Source organism: Perca fluviatilis, chromosome 21 (genome assembly GCF_010015445.1).
Source record: "Perca fluviatilis chromosome 21, GENO_Pfluv_1.0, whole genome shotgun sequence".
Lineage (NCBI taxonomy): Eukaryota > Metazoa > Chordata > Actinopteri > Perciformes > Percidae > Perca > Perca fluviatilis.
In genome coordinates, this window is record NC_053132.1 from 10,815,010 (window position 1) to 10,836,877 (window position 21,868).

Genomic DNA, 21,868 nt, shown 5'->3' on the forward strand with positions numbered 1-21,868 from the left:
CGAGAGAGAGAACGAGTACGTGATTGGTTGCTGTTGTCGGGATTCTGATTGGCTAACGTGGGCTTGAGCTTCTCGTTACACTGCCACCTACAGGTCTGGCATGCTCTTGACGGCATTGACGGCATATATACACGGGTACATATAAACGAACACTTTTCTGAAAACTGAGAGGTTTAAATGTCCGTTTATGAAAATAGCCGGCCACGTGTAAACGTAGCATCATTCTCTGCTTTTAACCCATCCCTCAAGGGAGCAGTGGGCAGCCAATCAGAGCACCTGGGGACCAACTCCAGATCTGAGCCAGTGCCTTGATCAAGGGCACTGACTGGAGAACCTAGTACATGTTTTTGATTGTGGGGGAAACCGGAGCACCCGGATGAAACCCATGCAAACATGGGGAGAATATGCCATCTCCACACAGAAAGGCCCCGGAAAGACCTGGATTCGAACCCAGAACCATGCTGCCTAAAAAGTTAAAAGAAATCGCTATTTCTCAAAATTGCACCACACTTCCATGGTTCCATGAGGGTCCCTACATATAAACCGGAGCATTGAGAACTTTGTAAGTGTACAGACAGTTTATTAAAAAGATAGTTTACAAAGTTCTCAATGCTTCGGTTTACATGTAGGGACCCTCATTATGCTACCGTGGAAGTGTGGTGCTATTTTGAGCCTTGTTAGTGGTGTAGAAATAGCGATTTCTTTTTTACTTTACCCGTGCCCCGACGACTAGCGTCATAAGCTAATTAGCGGTTTGTGATAAAACTGGTCACATTCGATTTGCATGAAACAGAGATGGGGACTCAAGTCTGAGACTCAGACTTGAGTTGTATCCATATGATGGACATGATGACAGACTTTAATATTAATAACGTTAATATTTCACCAGGTTGTTGTTAAATAGCATTACGGAAAGTATCAGTTCTCACGTTTGCACCATGTTTGGTGTATTAACTTTCAATACAGAGGTTTCCCTCAAACTTTGAACACTGAAAAATGTAATGCATGATCAGGTTGGGCTTTACAGCCAGTTAGTAACACAGACAAACATGTATCCTTTGGTGGAGATAATACAGGTGAAAAATACAGTTATGAAATTGAATTTTTTTTTTTTCCCCCACCCACCCCAGAAAAAAGACTTTGGTGGAAACTAAATTTTTTAGAGAAAAAGAGGGGAGGGAAAGCAAAAAAAAAAAAAAAAAAAAACAAAAAAGAAAAAAAAAAAAGGGAAAAAAAAAAAAAAAAAAAAAAAAAAAAAAAAAAAAAAAAAAAAAAAAAAACCGAAAAAAAAAAAATCCCAGAGAACGGTCAAACTGGGTACACATTATTAACCCCTAGGTTCATTTTGCGCCGGATTTGTCCTTTAAAAGTAAAGACTTTCTGCTGCCAAATCAAAGAAGTTGGAGTTAAGAGCTAATTAAAAGTTTGGATTTCTTTCTAATAAAAGACAAAAGTAGGTGCACTTTAATTTAATAATTATTTTCACTCATCATTGCCACCTCATGTTATGGGATCATGTCGGGAAAGTAAAAAGCAATTTGCAGCTATACTTTTGTACAGTGTGGTAAACTATACTGCAGTTTGCTTAAAACCCAGACATGGAAAGCCTGGAACAATAAAGTGATTGTATGGACCTTAAAAATGTACAACTTGTCACTTTATTGTCAACCTAAAATTCTGTTTATGTCCATGTCGGGGTGCTGTAGGAACCTTCCGGTATTCTGATTGGTCTTGCTTCGTGATACTGGCCTCTGAAAGGGGAAAAAAGGAAAAGGCCAAACAGACACAAACATCCAGAAATGACATGATCTCTTCTTAAAATACGCAGCCAGCACTGGATCCTTGGCAGGTATTTTATTTCATATATAGACGCTTTCTGTAATCAAATGTGAGTGCAATCAAACAACAGCAATACAAACATTACCAATGCAGTCTGAGAACCAGGAACAGGGTTAAAACAGGGAGTTCACTCACTCTACATACCGAGCAGCTAGTAACCTTATGGACAACATAAAAAAAAAAAAAAAAAAAATAAAAACTTTCCTCTGTCGGGACAGTCCGCCGTCATGTGTACTTCCAACAATGATGGTGGGGAGGGAGGTGGGGAAGCTTGTTTGATCCACAACCCCCCTGCCCTAACCCTCCTCCTACAGGAAATCCAACCAGTGATACAACAGCCCCAATCCCCACCCGCCCCCCCCCCCGCTCCATGAGTCCAACTTGCACTCGGCTCTTCAGTGAACTAGTTAACCTCCCATCCCCCCCCCCATCGTGATTATCATCGTCATCATCCTAATAGTATCAACAACAACAACAACAAAAAACAAAACAAATAAAATCCAAATCATTTCCACTTCTCACACGGCAGGAGCCAATCAGAATGCAGAGGTCTTTCGGGTTGAGTTAGTCTCCACCAATGGATGTCCATCCGGGTCGACTAGAAAACCACGTAGCTGTACATGTAGAACCAAAGTCCTCATGCAGTGCCCTGCGAAGGTGGCACATCACATACGTGCACAGGTGGAAGTGGGTGAGGGGTGTTTATGGTTTTTCATGGTGTGTCTGTGTGTGTTAGAGAGAGAGAGAGAGAGAGAGAGAGAGAGAGAGAGAGAGAGAAGAGAGAGAGTGTGTGTCTTTTAAGAGGGGAGAAGCAAAGGTGTTAGGCAAATATCAGACCCAGGAGCACAAAAAAATAAAAGTCCAGAAGAAGAGTTACATACAAAGTCTTTATCCACCATCCGTCTTCTCTTGGCCCTCCTCAAAACACTCACACACAAACACTCTCACGCACACACAAACATACGCACACACTATAGGTCCTTAAGTCATTGTGAAGTCAGGTGTTCTGTCAACATTCAAGAAAAAAAAAAAAAAAAAAAAAAAAAAACACCTCAATGGTTAAAAAAAAAAATAATCATCTCTACCATCACAATGCTTCAGGTCATAAAATCTTGACATTTCTGAAAATTGATTTTTGTTTTCCTCCAGGTTTAAAGCAGTATGCATGTGTGTAGTTGTAGTTGTTGTTGTTGTTGTCGTCTTTGTCCCACTGCTGCAGACACACACGCGGACACACACACACACACACACACACACACACAACCAACATACGCACACTCACTCACTCCAACACACACCACATGTCCTCCTTTAGTGGAGAAAGACATGTCGCAATGGAGAGACACTCCTCCTCTGGGCAGATGCACCGATCACCAGGAGGAGACGGGGGTCTTTGCCACAGCTACCAGGGGTCTTCCAGCTCACCGGCACTCTGGGGGAGTAAAAAGGAAAAGATAGAGAGAGCTGTGGGTTAGGTTTTTTTTTGTTCATGCGCCTTTTCCTGCACACAGAAGTTAACATACTGCTCCTGGTGCCTTAAGTAATGGCAAACTTTGAACCTCACTGCCTTCTTTTTATCTACTCAAATTGAATGGATAATGGTGAAAGACCGGGACATTCCCCTGACCAGCCTGTACTTTAAAACACAACCAGAACCCAGACCTGGGATGACTCACCTTGCAGAGAATCAAGGCCAAGTGTCAGACTGAAAAACAGGGGAGAAATGGAGAGAATGGAGTCCCTATAATCTACGCAGCTCACCCTCCTCTCATCGCCGCCAGCTCATGCAATGCAGCAATTTATTTTGCGGCTATTGTTTTAAAAGGAGACATTAAAATGTCTTTAGGCAGCATCTGAGATGAAATTACGAGTCAAGGCTAGAGTTAAAAGCTGGCAGGGGAGGGAAAGGAAGGTGAGGATTTATTTTCTGCTTGAGCTGAAAACTACACAGCCTAAACAGAAACATTTACAACACATTAAATAAAACTGAGACAACGAAAAATCCCACTTTCAGTTTCAGGAAATGGTCCTGTATCAAATGCCACCACTTTACCTTGGATTCTGTCAGAGATTTCTTTTTGTATCTCTAATCCCAACCCTGCACATTTGCAAGGTCCAAAAGGACAGGACCAAAAGACAAGAAACGCAGCCTTACAGTCAGATTACATCCACAAATACTCATACACTTGACACAAATCATAGCATTATACCTCAAATCATTTTTATTTGTTCATTTGTCATATTAACTGTGTGGGACTAATTTGGCCCATGTAACCGCATACAAATACAACTCATACATACATACATACATACATACGCACAGTGTTGAGCATAACCTCCCCTCTGATAGTTAAGTGCCTTAGATATTGAAAAGATAAGTGCAGTGCATGCATTACCAGGGTCACTGGGAACTGGGCTTTATACAGACTTAGACAACATCCCTCTACCTGCTTTCAAAGAAGAATGAGCACTGTAGGTTCAGTCTGTTCAAATTAAACTTTCACAATGAGGCAAGAGTTTCAGATTGTGTTGTTCTGAACAGACAATGTCATAACCTGTGAGGAATGAAATATACTGTGTGTGGGATTTTATCAAGCTGAAACACATCCTGCCGTGGTTAATACCAGCGACTGTCGGCATGAGCAGTGGGAACCGATTACAGATACACAACCATCTCACACATAACCCACTGTTGTCCAGGTATAAACGATTGTAGAGGTGCTTAATGTTGGACGCTGAATGCCTACAGTGGATTCAATGCTATGATCTTTTAAGCCACGCTAGCAGTATGACTTTAGGAATGTAATGCCGGCCGTATGTTTAAAAAAAAAAAAAAAAAAAGTGTTAGACTGAGGGTGTCTGCTAAAGAAAGGTCATATTGTTACCTAAAGCAAGACCATTAATCATATTTACAGTGATTTTTTTTATTTTATTTCATCTTCTCAGCTTCAGCTCTACACAGTTTGACTTTGCTCAACTTACATCTGTGTAAGATTTACTTCGTCAAAATAGCAGCACTTAACCTCAGCTTTGTAAACGCGATAATACAAACTTCTGATAAAGGATACATCTCACATTTGTGTTGCTATTCCAAGTAAGTTTTCATTGTTGTGCGCAAAGCTGCAATGGGCTGCCCACTACTGCCGCAGGTTGTAGTGGGTGATTTTCTCCCAATGGCCACAAGGGGCAACAATTAGTCCATTGCTCACCCGAAAATAAATTTTGACAAGCAACACAAAACTTTGATTTTTGCTATATCGGAAGGGTTTAACAAGAGAAAGGACCTCATGAATGATGACTTACTGGTTGTTTTGGCAAACATACGTCTGTTTAACCACCCAACCAGGGTTAAAGAGTAGAGCACAGCCACTTCCCTGAGCTTTTTATGGAACCATCTCTATGGAACAGTATCAGTGATTTGCTAACAACAGTTTACAGCTAACACTGACAATACAAAAGTTGAGCCACCTCACACAATGTAGAGAACCATACTATATGTCTGATTTTGAAACTATATGCCTTTTCACCTGGCACCACCATAGTGAAGGTTTCTCTCCTTTTTTCATCCATCCAATAATTTTGATTTGTGGTGTGTAAAGTGCATTACAGCCTTACAAGGTTGCTAGCGTGGCTATAGACTTTTAGTCTTATTTTAATTTAAACACGTTGCTTGCATGGCCCCTTTTGCACCTGGTACCAGTATACTTGAGTGCTACCGACACATTCACAACCACCTGAATAACAACCAGGAACAAATGTGAACCCCTTCGTTGGTGACTGTGAGGCCGCGTACTAAAATGTGGTGATGTGGAATTCGGCATATGGTGAGATGTGGTGAGGGAGCAATTTAAATGAAATGCCGCTCAAACTACTAGTATACAGCCACTAACCCACCTACACAAGTGTCCCTCTGTGGTTAAACTGCCCAGTTTTTCAGTACCCAGACTGGTTTGGAAAACCTAACATTGCTGAATGAGCTAACAAACACAATCAAGTATCACCCACTACCAAAAACACAAATTTCAGTAGTGATGATTGGTCTCTTTCTCCGTCACTCAAACTCATGCAGACACACATACATACATCAACGCAAAAGAATGTGTTCCGAGTCTGTAGATGGAGTAGGCCTGGAGAGCAGTGTGTTGAACACAGCTGCGGTTCAGAGGGTCTCCTCTCCTTTTCTTTGTCAGGTTGTCCACTGTAAGCAGGTGTGAGTGTTTGTGTGTGTGTGTGTGTGTGTGTGTGTGTGTGTGTGTGTGTGTGTGTGTGTGTGTGTGTGTTTGTTTGTGTGTTTGTGTGTTTGTGTGTTTGTGTGTTTGTGTGTGTGGTGGGGTCAAGTCGGAAATCAGCCAGAAGCCAATAATGGTAGATGTAGGCCATGGAGTGCAAGGTCTATTTTTACTTCACCAGCCACTTTTGCACATAATAATAATTTCTTATTGATTTTTATTTATTTTTTTAATGGTAAACATCAGTCTGTGGGATCAGGTTGTAAAAGTGGCTGACAAGTTTGGGAATCCAAGCTGAGGTGATCAAAGGACAGGGGAAACTAAAGAAAGGAGGAAGGTATATATGTGGCTTGGAGACAGAACTTGAATAGACAGAGGGGCCATTTTTATTTCCATTACATTACTAAAATATTCATGAATGGCAATGGAAGCTAAATTTGCAGCCCATGATAGAGCCGGAAGTGGCCGATGTGTCTATTCAAGTTCTGTGATAAAGGAAAGAGGAGGAGAGATCAAAGCACTTTGGACTAGAGCTTTGGGGTCGGGTGGGAAGGTAGGTATGGAGAGGGGGTGCTCAGTCAGAGGAGGGATCGGACTCGGGGGCGGGCGCATCTTTGCTGGCCTCCGGCTTTGCAGTGGCGGGTGAGGGCGGGGGCGAGGGGGGAGAGGGAGGGGAGGCGGGCTGCTGCTGGCCATCCCTGTCGTCATCGGAGGTCCTCCTGCCTTCCCCTGGTCCATCCGCAGTGCTCTCCCCCCGCAGGTGGTAGGTGGCCAGGGACTCCTCCAGCACCGAGTGGTACTGCCCCCGGTGGTGCAGGCGGAACTGCCGCAGAGCCTCCAGCAGATGAGCCGCCGTGCTGCCACCTCCCTCCTCACTCTCCTCCTCTCCCCCCGCACAGGCCTGAGGTGACACGCTAGGGGTCAGACTCTGCAGGCACGCTCCATGGTCAAACACACACATACAAACAGCGGCACAATACTCACATCGGTGTCACACAAATATCTACTACACACTAGCGTGAGGAATTCAGAGACATTCTTGCACCAGTCGGACAAGCCCATGCAAACGCTACCTCTGACCAACAACCCTTTGTGATATTCGCTGTATGGTGCAACAGAGAGAGAGTGTGTGTGTGTGTGTGTGTGTGTGGGGGGGGGGCACCCATACATCCCAGAGAAAAGAGCCTGTAAGACTCCAATATGACAAATACACTCACATGCCCTCATACAGCTACACACACGTCCACCATCACACCCACCTTTCCAGGCTGTTTACAAGCGGACACTGATCTCTTCTTTAGAATAAGAATTACATTTGTAAGCCTACATGTGGCCTTGACAGCAATTTCTTTAAGATGGATGTGAAAATTCCTCCTAGACTGCATTTGAATTTTACATAAACTAAATTTTTTAATACACTGAGCAATATTTCTAAGCTTTACTGAAAAGATAAATCAAAACAAAGTGACCATGCCAGGAGAGCAATACCCATTGAACTGAATTTTTTTTAAATGTAAATAGGGAAATGTGTCTGACAAGTGCAAAATAGACTTTAGCTTAGTGATTGTGTAATGACAATACATTTGGCAATGAAATGCATCTCGATATTTGGACACATTTGACTTACTCTGCATGATTCAGCTATCGACTCTTTAAGCACTGTGAACAGTATATTTAACTTTATCTGTAAAGTCCCCCTGCACCCAAAAATATGTTTTTCTTATTGTCACTTCACTTGGGCGTTTGACCTTCACTGTGCGGAGTTTTGAACGAATGTGAAAACTTTTTTTCACATTCGTGAAAGTTTATTTGTGCTCACCTTGAATGGGTCTAAGACGTGTACCAACGTGTACGTAACTTACACAACTGTGATGTGGAAACTTGAAGCCTCCAGTATACGAACATTGATTGAGAATGGACTTTCGAAATAAACAATCACAGATTCTGGATTTGTACTTATTCAAATTTGTGGAAAGCATTTTTAGGTCTTAAAACATGCCTGGGGGGTGGGGGGAGGTACGATCTTTAGAAAGGCTTTGTAAGTCATCTGTAAGTTTTGTGTGCTTTCATTGCTGAGGAGTTCAAGAGATTTATGAGGCTTTAAACCGTATACTATTTCAATGATGAATACAAAATTGAAACTGGCCACACCACTTCAATGCTTTTCAACATGAAGACAAATAAGTTTCACTGAGCTTGCCAAGGTTAATTTGCTCAATCTACCCTCCACCCTCTTTCACACTTCAAAATAACATTAATTCTCACACACAAACACACAAACAACAGAGTGTCCTTGTCTGGGCCGGTGTGTGTTTACATGTTGAGGGGATGGTGAAAGGTTGGAGAGGTGAGGGCTTTAGAGAGTGATCAACTCACCCCTTCCTCTTCTCTGTGAGGGTTCAGCTTGTTGTACACCGCCTCGATCACACTCCGTCTGCAAACAGACAAACACAACTCGCTGCTTAGAGAGGAGAACAACTCCTTATAGAATACAAAACAGTCTGTTCATTCTTTGCAAATGTATATTGATTCATATTTTAATGGAACTAAGTAAGCAACTGAGTCGATACTTGAGTATCCGCTATTCATCCATAAAGAGACTACAGAATCTCTTTATGAATCTGTACAGCTAAGTGTTTAAGGAGTGTTATCTGTACGTGGATACATTTTTAAGTGTATCTGCGTGGCTGGTGTTTGAGCGGATGCAACTGTCTGTGTGTGAACATTCTTGGCTCAGTGCGATCAGAGCTGCAACAAACTATTATTTTCATTATCGATTCTAACTTTTCACAATTTCCTCAGAGCTCAAGGTGACGTCTTCATGTTGTCTCTTTAGTCTACCCAACAGAGCTAAACCCAAAGATATTCTGTCTGTTAGACTGTAAAACAAGGGAACAGGTGTGCTTGAAAACAATTTCTTTTTTGAATCTAGTAATTGTTTCAGATCTGTGTGTGACGGTGCTTATTGTGAACGTTAATAATAATAATAACGTTATCAGCGCTACATAAACAAAGTGATGAATTTTGGGTTGCTTTTGCAAGCAAAATTCAACAATGACATCATGAAAAAAATAAATCCAGGTGTGCCAACAAAAATGTTTTGCCCAAAGCATGTGCAATTTCATGAGAAATATGCATCGTTGAATATTAAACCAATCATAAAACAGGTGAAAAGGCCATTCACACTTTGAATGAATTACCATTCACAGCTACTTCTGGGATTTTCTTTAAAGATGGCTTAAAAACACATCTTTTTGAACTGGCTTCTATCAGGCTACTGTTGGAAGCAATTTTAATACATCACCTTGTGGCTGTGGAAAGTTAGAGCTGACATTTTTTGGCAAAGGGATAATTCAAGAAAATAATTGGCAATTTAATCGATAATGAAAATAATCTTTAGTTACAGCCCTATTTATCAGTTTATTTCTTTTTATTGTATAATTTTTTTCTGTTTCTTATATCCTCTTTTAAAGCACTTTGCAACTATGTTAAAAAAAAGTAAAGTTATTATTATTGTCAATTTGTGAAGTTAGAGATCAAACTTGCAGTTCAACACATCAAATCATAACTTGTGTGTACATTAGGATACAATATCCTGGTGGTACATTATGCATTTACAAGTTTCTAAGCCATAACAAATAATGTATGTGGATAGTCAAGTCCAATCATATTTTAACAGTGTGTGTAAAATGCAGTAAAATCGTGTTAAATGTTGTTCCGGGCTGTGTATTTACTTGCTGGCCAGGCCTCCGCCAGGTGGAAGGTTGGGGATGTTCTCTGTGGCAATGCTCCTCAGGACAGACACCAGGTCAGGGACTCCCGCCTCTCCACAGTTCCCCAGTAGCTCTACACACAAACACAAAGAGGACCAGGGACTTGTCAGAGGTTATGTGGTATACTGAGGCAAGATTATAGTATTTTATACTCCAAGTGTTGGCGTTAAACCACAGAAATTACCCCTAGTAGTGGAAACATACACCACTACCTGCCATTTGCAGCACCACTGTGTAGCAGACTGCTTTCAAATATTTGTACTACCTAAAGAATGTTTATTTTGGTTATGTACACAGAAACTGAGCACAGTATGTGGCCACTTGTTTCAATACACAAAAAAAAAAAAATAGTTTTGAACATGGAAAAGCTGCTGGGCCCAAAGAACAGTGTGGGCATTTGAACAGTTACATGTTTATAATAATCTACCACACGTTTCAAATACAGCATATCAGCCAATAATAGTGTAAAGATAAACAGTATTGACATATATTCCGTTCCTCCAAAAAACACTGAAGCTAATATGTTTAAGACTATAGCATTTTTAAAATCTTTGTAAATCTAATTTTAGGCAAATTTAATGTAATGTGCTCTCCTGAATATCATGATAATTGCATACTGACTGGCTAATATGTTCGTATGTGTGAAGGTGTAGTGTGTTTTTCGTGTGCTGACCCTCAACACGGGTCTCCAGGTACTTATCCAATTCCTCTTCTTTCTTCACAGCCTCCTCCGATATCTTGGGAGCGCCGGGTAAACACACCACCACCACACTCATATTGTCCCTGCTCCCCTGCAGGACGAAATAAAGAGGACATTTACATCTATGTGGGACATAAGGTATATTTTGCTGTTAATAGTACAGGGATTTTAATGTTGTTGTGATTAACAATTCTTCAACTCACTGTTGTTTTTTCTGGTCGCCGTCCACCTAACCAGTCAAAAATAGTCGATCTCCGAATGCAACGTAACAGGGAGGAGAGTAGAGACGGAAAGCTCCTAAAGCTTAGTTCCACATAAATGCACGGATAATTCGTTGTTTTGTCGTCAGTGAAAAACATTATTGACCTCGTAGTTGAAAAAGGAGCTTCATATAAGAACGGCATTTCCTCCTATGCAGTCCGTCCGTTCGCATTCGGAGATCAACACTTTTTGACCGAGCAGAAAAACCAACAGCGACAGTGAGTTGTTAAAACCTTTTTTAGTAAACTCTGTGTACACAAACAATATTCTCAATGCTCGCGTTCATGTGTAGAGCCCCTGGTGATACGTCGAGCAAAGTTCCATGTTGTGTCGAGCCTTCTTAGTGTTTTAAAAATAGCAATTGTGATGCTATCATAGTAGTGCCCCTAGCACTCCCATTCAAAAGGCTATTTGACCGAAAACGAGAATACGGTGAATCTTAAAAGTGCCGCTTCCGTACAAAATGATGCTTTTAAAACGAAAGTTTGACTAGGGCACTAGGTTGTCTTATAATATGTCCCATAATATAAATACACTTTTTTGATAAGTTTTCCTCAAATTAGATTTTTAAAAAGGTCCCATGACATGCTGCTTTTTGGATGCTTTTATATAGACCTTAGTAGTCCCCTAACACTGTATCTGAAGTCTCTTTCCCGAAATTCAGCCTTGGTGCAGAATTACAGCCACTAGAGCCAGTCCCACAATGAGCTTTCCTTAGGATGTGCCATTTCTGTGTCTGTAGCTATTGAGGAGGTGGTACAGAGGTGGAGGGTGGGGGTGTGGCCTTGACCAACTGCCACTTTGCCATGATGTCTCTCTATCATGGGTGGGCCAAATTCTCTTGGTGGGCAAAGCAGAGAAAGAGGAGGTAATCTTGCTCCTTATGACCTCATAAGGAGCAAGATTCCAGATCGGCCCATCTGAGCTTTCATTTTCTCAAAGGCTGAGCAGGATACCCAGGGCTCAGTTTACACCTATAACCATTTCTAGCCACTGGGGGACCATAGGCAGGCTGGGGGAACTCATTTTAATGTTAAAAAACCTCATAAAGTGAATTTTCATGCCATGGCACCTTTAACAATGCTGGCCTAGAAATGTACTGGCCCGGACATACAGTCCAAAAATAAACTTGTCACGGTTATCTTTTGCATTTCTTTTCTTCAATTTCTTGTCATTTATCGGCTGACATATACAGCGAGATCATTATATATGCAATGAGCAAATTTTGGCCGATCTATCAGCTTGTCAACATATACTTTTGGATAATTTCAACATTTTACAGATGGAGTTCCCTGTGGAGTTTTTGACCTCTAGTAATGCAATGGAGCAGTTTTTCAATGAGTGGGTCCCTGTTCTGTTTAAGCACATGGTGGATGCAATACACAGTCCTGCCATTGGTTTCAAATGATTCTACAGGACTACAAATGGTGGTAACAGCCAAGATTTGCAGCAATTTGCCAGCAAATACAGGGGGGAAGAATACTCCTAGCAAGTAAACATGGATGTAAATGCAGCTCTCAAAAAAGAAAAGAAAAAAGAAAATTGGCTTTGCATATGTAATATAAAGAACAGGAAATGTATTCAACATGCTTGTTAGACCTTAATACACAGTGAGTCTTGGTGAGTAACACTGAATGTAAACAAAACTTTTGTTTGTTTACGCAAACAACATATTTCGGCACTGCAGCTCCTGTTCACTACACTCCTTCCCTTTCCATTTCTCCACCACTTTCCTTCCATTCCTTTCTTCTTTCCTTTCTTCCTGGCTTGATTCTATCCCTTCCATCTATTTCATTATTTCCCTATTATTTCCTCATTATTATTTCTATATTCCTTCCATTTCCTATATCCTTCCATTTCATGCTTATTTCTCCTCTTTCATCCATCTATTTATCCTGCTCCATCAAGTCTCCACCTTTCACCTATCCACTGCGTCTTCTTTTCACTCCACTCCACTCCGCTCCACTATCCATTATCCATCTTCCACCATTTCACTTTCTATTGTGTTCTCCACTCCATCTTTTCTGGGCTCCCTTTAAGTCTGTCCATAAATATTATATTTCCATTTTCACCTAACTTCGGCCATGCTTCATTTCTTTTTAGTATATGTATCCACCACTTGGTCAGCCACCCATTTTCAAGTGGATATCAGTCATTATGGCTGTCATTATGGTCATGCTTTTCAAGTGTCCATACATTTTCTGTGTGGGGTCATCCTCTTTCCTGTGTTGGTCTCGGTGTCTCGTGGGGTTATGGATGGGGTCCATGTGGGATCGGTCTGTCTGTGTCCATCCATCCTGATTTTGTAGTCCCACTGCTGGATGTTCCGTTGTCCTTCCTCCATGTTATCTTGTGTGCAGTTTTCCATGTGTGTGGTCGGGTCCTCCTGTGTGTGTGTGTCATTTGTGTCCTGTCCATCCGTGTGTGTGTCAGTCCATGTGGTGTGGTCATGGGATCACTCTCTCTAGTGGATCATCGTGTGTCTGATTCCTCTGACTGTCTGTTTCCTAGGTCCTTGCAGCTCTGTCCATACCACATTGGTTCCTTGTGTCGGGGTCCTCTCTTCTTTCCTGATCCTGGCTCTCACATGCCACATGTGTGCTTTCCTTATACAGGTGTCCACCATTCTCTCCATCCACTGTGGTCGTGTGGTTCGTTGGGTCCATCCATACCTTCGTCTCCTTGGCTCAGCACTCCATTAGAACCACCATATTTATGGCTCATGTCCCCCAGGGCCACTTGGGGTTTCTTTCAAGGCTCCTGGATCCATATTCCTGTGATTCTGGGATACACTTTCCTTTCACAGGGTCCCTGTGCAAGTGTCATTTCCACAGTCACCATGGTCTGGTCAGCATATACTGCGTGTGTGGATCTGTCCTTCCACAAGGCAAGTCTTCCTTGTTCATGCTTCCATGTGGGCTGTGTTGGTCCATGCTGTGTGTCCATCTCCATGGGGCTGTGTGTGTGGTGCCTCCGTCTTGTCCGGTCCTCCACTGTCCATACTGTGCCTGTGTCCATGTGTGTGTGTGTGTGTGTGTGTGTGTGTGTGCCTGCTGCCTGCCTGTCTGCTGCTGCTGTGCTGCTGCTGTGCTGCTGCCTGCTGCCTGCTGTGTGTCTGCCTGCTGCTGCTGTGCTGCCTGCTGCTCTGTGTCTGTCTGTCTGCCTGTGTGTCTCTCTCTCTGTCTGTCTGTGTGTGTGTGTGTGTGTGTATGTGTATGTGTGTGTGTGTGTATGTGTGTGTGTGCGTATGTGTGTGTGTGTGTATGTGTGTGTGTGTGTGTGTGTGTGTGTGTGTGTTATGTGTGTGTGTGTGTGTGTGTGTATGTGTGTGTGTCTTCTAATAATGCTGTGTATGGCTCAGCAATGTGTGTGTGTGTGTGTGTGTGTGTGTGTGTGTGTGTGTGTGTTGTGTGGTGTGTGTGTGTGTGTGTTGTGTGTGTGTGTGTGTGTGGGCAAGGTTTGCTTTTCATGACTCAGGGCATGATTGATCCACTCCAATTTGCATATCTACTAAGCAAGGGGGTTGAGGATGCCACAGCAACACTGCTGGACTTTGTTACTGGACATTTAGAGGGCAAGAAGACACATGCACGCTTGTGTTTTGTTGACTTTTCATCAGCGTTCAACTGTATGCAGCCCCATATTCTTACTCATAGACTATTGCAATTTTCTGATATTGACTTTGGTACCATATGCTGGCTGGTTGATTTCCTAACTATGAGGTCACAGAGAACCCGGGTAAATAACACTTTATCTAAGACCCTTATGTGCTCAACAGGGTCATCTCAGGGGTGTGTTCTGTCACCACTTCTGTTTGTGCTCTACACCAATGACTGTCAGAGTATGTTTGAATTAAGGCATATTATCAAGTATGCTGATGATTCTGTGATAATTAGTCTTCTGCAGGATCACAAGGTGGGACATTTGATCTTATGGTGTAAGGACTCCTATACGAGTCCTTACACCATAAGATAGATATATCTACAACTCAACGTCTCTAAAACCAAAGAGATGTGTATTGACTTTTGTCGCAATCCTCCCACCACTGCTTCAACTTTGATTAATGGCACAGCATTAGACGTGGTAAGCCAATACAAGTACTTGGGCACCATTTTAGATACATTAAAGTTTGAGACCAACACAGACTATATATGTAAAAAAAGTTTTTTTAAGAAAGCTGAAGGGGTTTAATGTTAACAGATCACTTCTGACAACTTTTTACTCATCTTAACCTTTGCCATGATCTGCTGGTTTGGCAATGTGAGTGTAACCAACAAGAACAGACTGGGAAAAATTGTAAACATATCTCAGAAAATAATTGGCACTGACCTCAACAGCATTAGGTCTGTGTATGAGGCCAGAGCCACATAGAGGGCAATGGCCATTTTGGCTAACACCACTCACCCACTACACTGAGTTTTGCCTCCATCAGGAAGGAGGTATACCTTCCGAAAACGTGCCCGGTCTAACAGATTCCTGAGATCATTTGTACCATCAGCTGTTGAGTTTCTCAAACTATAGGTCATCTGCCATCCCTGCCCATTTCACAGCATATATTTGTCATCTTTTTAAGTGTTGTGTACATGTGTATTTATGTTTTTATCTCGTTACTATTTTAGATTTTATGTGCTTTTTTTGTGCTAATGTTTATGTGTTGGCTACATGTTGTAAACCAAATTGCCCCTTGGGGACATTAAAGACATTTCAACTTCAACTTCAGAAACGCTGAACTAGGTTTGAGGTCATTTAGAAATAGTGTCACCAATCTCCATTTGTCCAACACAATTCTAAAATGTTGCTCTTAGTATGTATCCCAATGCTTAAAAATCTAATCTAAGGAATCCGTATCAAGACTGTTTATGTGTAGCCGGGTAAGCTCAGTTGGTAGAGCAGGCGCACATATATAGAGGTTTACTCCTCGACGCAGTGGCCGCGGGTTCGTCTCCGACCTGCGGTCCGTTTCTTCATGTCATTCCCTCTCTCTCTCCCCTTTCATGTCTTCATATGTCATGTGGAAATAAAGGCCTAAAAGTGGCCAAGAAAAAATAATAATAATAAAAAAAGACCAGAAAAACGCGAGTTTTTTTGTGATTGTTGCGGGCAAAAATCCTTGATTATGCCGCACGTTTTCTTAAAAAATGCTATGGAATATGCAGGATATTTATGCAATTTTATGCGATGAAATTGCGGGAACTTGCAAAAAATGCGGTTTGAAGAAAAAGTGATTCTCCCAACACCCTGCTTTTTTTTAAAACTTAATTTCCAAAAATAGTTTACAGATATTCAGTCATTGCAATAAGTAAACAAAGACACAAAAATATATACAAATAATATAATATTAAAGTAAAAATAAAAGTAATAGTCTAAACAGAGGGAAATAAAAGATACAAAAGACTTTCAAAAAGCATTAATAATATAGACAGCAGGAGCACTTAAAGAGATTTGAGTAGACATCAGATATTAAGATAGCTTTCTTAATGTATACCAACTTAAGAGACTCAAAGTACATGTAAAATTCAACCTCCAACATGATGACGTGATGTTCACGTTGCGTAATTACGTCACTTCATAACGTTCCCATGGCAACGGGGGAAAATGGCTGCTCTTGTGTGAAGTAAACGCAACATTTTTTCAACTTTCTGCTAAGATATATGTGACTTTTTTGCAACGAAAATGCGGGGATTATGAAATCATGCAAGCGCCGCATATTTTGCGCGGAAATCTGCAATTTATGCGGCGAAAGTGCGGCATATTTGAAAAATTGCAACCCCCGCATGAAAATGCGGACTTTGGTTGATTATGCATTATTATTATGCGATCGCATAATCGCATTTTTCTGGAGGGACTGAATAATAAAATCCATCCATTAATACATTATTAACTATAGATTTTTTTTTTTTTTTAAAAGATTATTTTTGGGGCTTTTTTTCCCGTCTCTATTTGATAGGACAGCTAGGTGAGAAAGGAGAGAGAGAGGGGGAGACATTCAGGAAATTGTCACAGGTCAGATTTGAACCTTGGACCTCTGCATTGAGGCATAAACCTCTCAGTATATGTGCGCCTGCTCTACCCACTGACCCAACCCGGCCACAATTAATTATAGATTTTGAAACTCCCAATTATCGATATTGTTCAGCCTAAAAAATTCAGTATAAGTCAAGCTATAATTATTAGAATATGTAATACCAATTCTAGTAGTTAATGTTGTTAGTTATTGTGATTGTAAAAATAAGAAGTCCGACAAGGAAGGAAAGAAGCATTATCACAATTCTGTAGTTGATTTGTATTCTTGATTTACATAAATTGAAAAAACTGATTTTGAATTTTTCACATATCTTTATACAAGCTTTCGTTTCCCATCATAAATCAGCGCACAGGTTGTTTTTCAATTCAATGTTAAAACAATGTGAGTGAAGCAAAACTGACTCCTCTTTGTCAAATCACATAATATTTTATAGTCTGTACAATAAAACCATCTTTTGGGTGTCAGTAGTTCAGTAGGCTGCTTCATACTGTAATTACAGCATGCTTTTTAATGACTCAATGGATGGTGAGAGCCAGAGAGCCTGCGACAACAAGACAAAGATAGCAGAGGAGGAACTGCAGCGCTTTGAGGATTACACTGCAACTTTAAGCTTCTTTGAGCATGCATAGCCTCTTTCACTCTGGAACACAAGGTAACTAATACTATTAGCTAACTTGTTGGCAGAATAGAGTGTGACATTACTGAATCAGCAGGGTGTGAAACTCTCACCTGCAAAGATGTGAATGGGAATGAAATCTGTCTTTGTGGGTCAGTTTTTGGTCCCTTTGCCTTTAACTAACTTCTTTGTCCATTCTGACCATCATACTCTCTCTGACCATGAACTAATCACAAGCAAAGGCTGAATATGTATGTTGATGCAGTCAGTCAGCCTCTTTGGTCTGGTAGTGAGTTTCTGAGTGTGAATGCGTGTTAAAACATTTCATGGATCTGTGTTGGTTCAGGTACTGGTGTAGACAAAAAGCAACCCGCGGGCAGTTCAGTTTTAGTAACAGATCCATGAGTTTGAAGGTTCATCAGGCACCAAAATACTCTGGAAAGTAATCATGGCGGCAATCGTTTTGTTTCGTTGGTTTAAACTATAGAAATATACGGCAAGTCAAGTGAAGTAATGTGCACTTGCATGTATTTGAATGACCAATGCAGTGCTTTGCATTTTGGACCGGCAAAAGTTGAGTCAGGTTTAACGTTTTACTGGGGACACCCTGTGCTGTTTTGTTACAAAGTGGTCGGTTAAAAACAGCTCCTAGTAGACAGTTTTGGCATTTGTAAAAATTTATAAAAACAGCAGACATGTCTTTCTCATGGTCTAATAATTCAAGATGCTCTGTGTTTATTTAGGGAGAAATCTTTCCAGAATTTTGAAGGTATGCAAGGATTTGGTTGCTAAGTGAAAGAAAAATGTAATCAATCGGCTTCTGAAATTAGTTGAAGTACCAGAAGAATGCAACTTGAAAAATAACATGGGATAACACTTCAAAATGAGGCAGAGGCCTTTTGCAAGACATCTAATGTGGAAATGTTTGTAAAATGTATATAATAAGTAACAATTGTCAGTATAAGCCCCAAAAGGCCTGACTGGGAGCTTTAGCATTCAGAAGGAAATTTTAAATGAGAACAGAATATTTTACCTGATTCTTCTGTATGAACAAGTGTACCCTGAAGATAGTAGCAGCAGCTAATGCTCAACCGCCTTCCACCATTGGCATTTTTGACCTGCACTATATTTTCCCCATCATACCAATCAATTCTGACCTAAATGTCAGCAACTGCTGCAGTATAACGCTACTTACAGTATGTATTGCCTGGCTGGTTTAGCGCTCATGAGATCTTGAAATCAATAAAAATCGGCGCCTTTGAGCACACCTTTTTTCCCCTTCCAGCATATTGATTTCTCACTCTGCATTACCTCCCACATGAGCGCACACACCGTGCATGACAGGCATGTGCCCAAAAAAGGCTGATACATGCAAGGAGGAGCGGGGTGACGGCTTTGCTTTCAGAGGAACGTATCCGTAGCGTGTGTGTTTGTGCCTGCTCTACATGTCTGCAGTGTCATAGTCTATGTGCGAAAAAAGACGCTTCTATAAATAAGCCGCAGGCCGGTTTAGATTTCATGTACAGGGTGGGGCAGTGGGCCATGCACATTCAGATTTCTATTGCTTTGGCTGCCATGATTGTATGAACAGGATTCCTCTATCAAGCCTTCTCACCACCAGCCTACTGCCACCAGAAGTAGCCTATATGTTCATGCATGGTAATGAAGTGTTTTTCACATATGTGTGTGAAAAAAAAAAAAAAAAGAAATCTGTTATCGTCTACCCAGCAGTGATTCTCTCTAAAAAATAAACAAACACACCGCCAGTTGCCTAGCAACCACCCACACTGCAGGGCAAACATCCAGGCTAAGCTTCATTCAGCGACATCCCCCTCTCTATCGCCTCTATTCGCTCTAAAAAGACACACGCAGCCACCTGGTAGAGAGAGAAAAAGGGGACTTGCACCATCCATCCATTAAAGCAGTCGCCGCAACCAGACCCTGTAAGGAGTCAGACTGCAAGAACACAAGCGGATAGTATAAGATTTCTCGGGCTGACAATGGTACAATAGACTGCTGGCAAAAACACACTCACAGGCACACAGAAAACCCTAGAAAATATCTCCAGAGACATCGAGACTGAAACCAGGAACTCTCAACCAATTCACCCCCGCAAAACTACCGTCACCCGTGCTGTAACTACAGGCCGAAACCAACACCCCTTTGCTAAGACGCGCGTCTGCCAAAACCACTGGCTATGAAGATAGGGAAGTAGAAGGTTGGGGATTATAAAATGCTGCAGAGCGCCTGAGTGCTGCTGCGAGAGCAGCGCACTCACACAGAACAGTCAATGCTATCCTGAAGCAAGGTTAACATACAGGTTCCAGCAATATACCATGTGTACACATCAATAAATATGTTGCTATACACTGAGACTCACCCTTGTTGGGTCATGCACGCACCTCCAGACGATGTAATAATTGGGGATACAACAGATTGGTAAGTTAATTATATGATTCTCGCTCTGCAATTAAAGACCTTAAGATATTGCTATTTAAGACACTTCAATTGTTTTCCAGGAAATTTCAGACATTTCAGTTGACACGCGAATAACTCAAATTTTGCTGAGCATTATAAATTGGCTTGGTGCGTTCTCGAATAACTGTTTCAGCATCTGGAAAAACAGCCAATAAGATCCCTTTACAGGGAGCCTAAAGTGGGTAACACTATGGCTGACAGACCAGGACAATACACACAAGTTACAGACAACTGTTTAAATCAGTATCCAAGCAAGTACAGGTTAATAATGACACCCTGTACCATCCATGATTGGCTAGCTTTGGGAGTTAGCTAACACCAGCTTACATGTTAGCTTAGCTAGTGCCCATCTATTTTCCCTCATGTTTTGCGACAAGTTACCCATTGCTTGGTCTTTTTATCTTTAGCTTCGTGTCCCTTGTGACATTCCACAGAGTGGAGCTTAAATATATAATAAATTAATAAAATAATCGGTAGCTGCAGCCCTAGAAAATAGCCAACTGAGGGTGGGAGCAGGACTAACTGCAGTCTAGCCAGCCAGCTAACTTTTTTGTATAATACAGTAATACACTGTGGTAAACAAATTGTAGTTTCAATATCGACTGTCATTCTATGTAAACTTGCTTAACTTATGCAAACTGTTTGCAGGGTAACGCAGGGCCTCAGTGGCAATACTAACCTAAACAAATCAAAGTTGTAAGCTGGAAGTAGACAAGCCACCATACATACATTATTGCAGTGGCACTTCTCTTGTATACTAATAATAATAATAATAATAATAATAATAATAATAATAATAAAACAACAAACCTTTCAACAAAATTCTTCAAGTTTTTAACAAACAGCTAGACATCTTTTCTGGGCTGTGTGGTTGTTAGAAGAAACTAAGTTTGGGGCTTACCAACAAAAGGATTGGAATTATGCACCACCAAAGGCCGAAAGCAAAGTAATTACACAGGGTCAACAGCCACCCCAATCGCCCTCTCCCTAGCTTGGTAGTACATATGCTTTCAGCCAAAATTCCACCTTTACATTATTATGTTTCCACTTTTGATTCAATTAGGCATTTCTTCTAATTACGGGGGCAAGGATTAATTTTGAGTTTGATGATTTAAAGTGCCCATAATATGAAAAAACACTTTCTGGGATTTGGGTGTTATTTTGTGTCTCTGTTGCTTCCACACGCCATACAAACTTTGAAAAAAATCCATCCATGCTGTTTTTGAGTGAGATACGTGGTTCCTGAATGTGTCCTGCCTTCAGTCCTCGGTGAGCTGTTGGAATCTGCACGGGCTTGTGACGTCACAAGTCTAAACGAAGCTTGGTTAACCACAACTGTTAGCTCAGAGCATTACGCTAGCTATGCTACCTCGTTTCAGTAGCAAAGCACTCTACAACACAACACAAGTTCACCATAATCTACAAAGAACTACTTACATAAAGGGCCCTCATGAAGCAGAAAGCTCCCAGCTAATCCTGTCTTGTAACTGACCGGGTTGAGAAACAGCCCCTCTTTACGGTCCTGTAGAGTTAGCTAGCTGATATGAACTACATCTGAGCTTACCGTGCACATGTGCAGTCAATCAAAGACAGTACAGAAGAAGAAGAAGAAAGAGGTCTCACTCTGTAGCGTAAAGCCAGAGACCAGGGTGTAAAGAGGATCTGCAGCAGTGAGAAAGCTGTGCAGTACAACAAAAATATGGTGCTTTTGAAAATTAAACCATAAACCACCGCACAACCTTTTAAAATACAGTTATGAACCCAGCAAATGAGCATAATATGGGCGCACTTTAATGATTGTTATTACTCCATTACAGTATTCCTCAGCAATCCAGACTGTGTAGGACAAAAGCAGTAGGTTATTTTTCCAAAACCCAGGTTAATTTTAACCAATATCAGATTATTCCCAAAGGGTTTTACACTAAACTCAAATTCTCCTTCAAAATT

General features: G+C 41.3%; 1 protein-coding gene across 1 annotated transcript; it reads right to left on the minus strand.

Annotated features, from left to right (window-relative positions):
- Positions 1–1,839: 1,839 nt before the first annotated feature.
- ppm1bb (protein phosphatase, Mg2+/Mn2+ dependent, 1Bb) lies at positions 1,840–10,669 on the minus strand. The gene is made up of 4 exons (XM_039787818.1): positions 10,515–10,669; positions 9,803–9,914; positions 8,445–8,502; positions 1,840–6,969 (listed from the first exon to the last, which is right to left on the minus strand). Exons 1-4 carry the CDS (start codon positions 10,615–10,617, stop codon positions 6,643–6,645), a joined length of 600 nt encoding a protein of 199 aa, XP_039643752.1. The 5' UTR covers positions 10,618–10,669; the 3' UTR covers positions 1,840–6,642.
- Between the last annotated feature and the right edge of the window lie 11,199 nt (positions 10,670–21,868).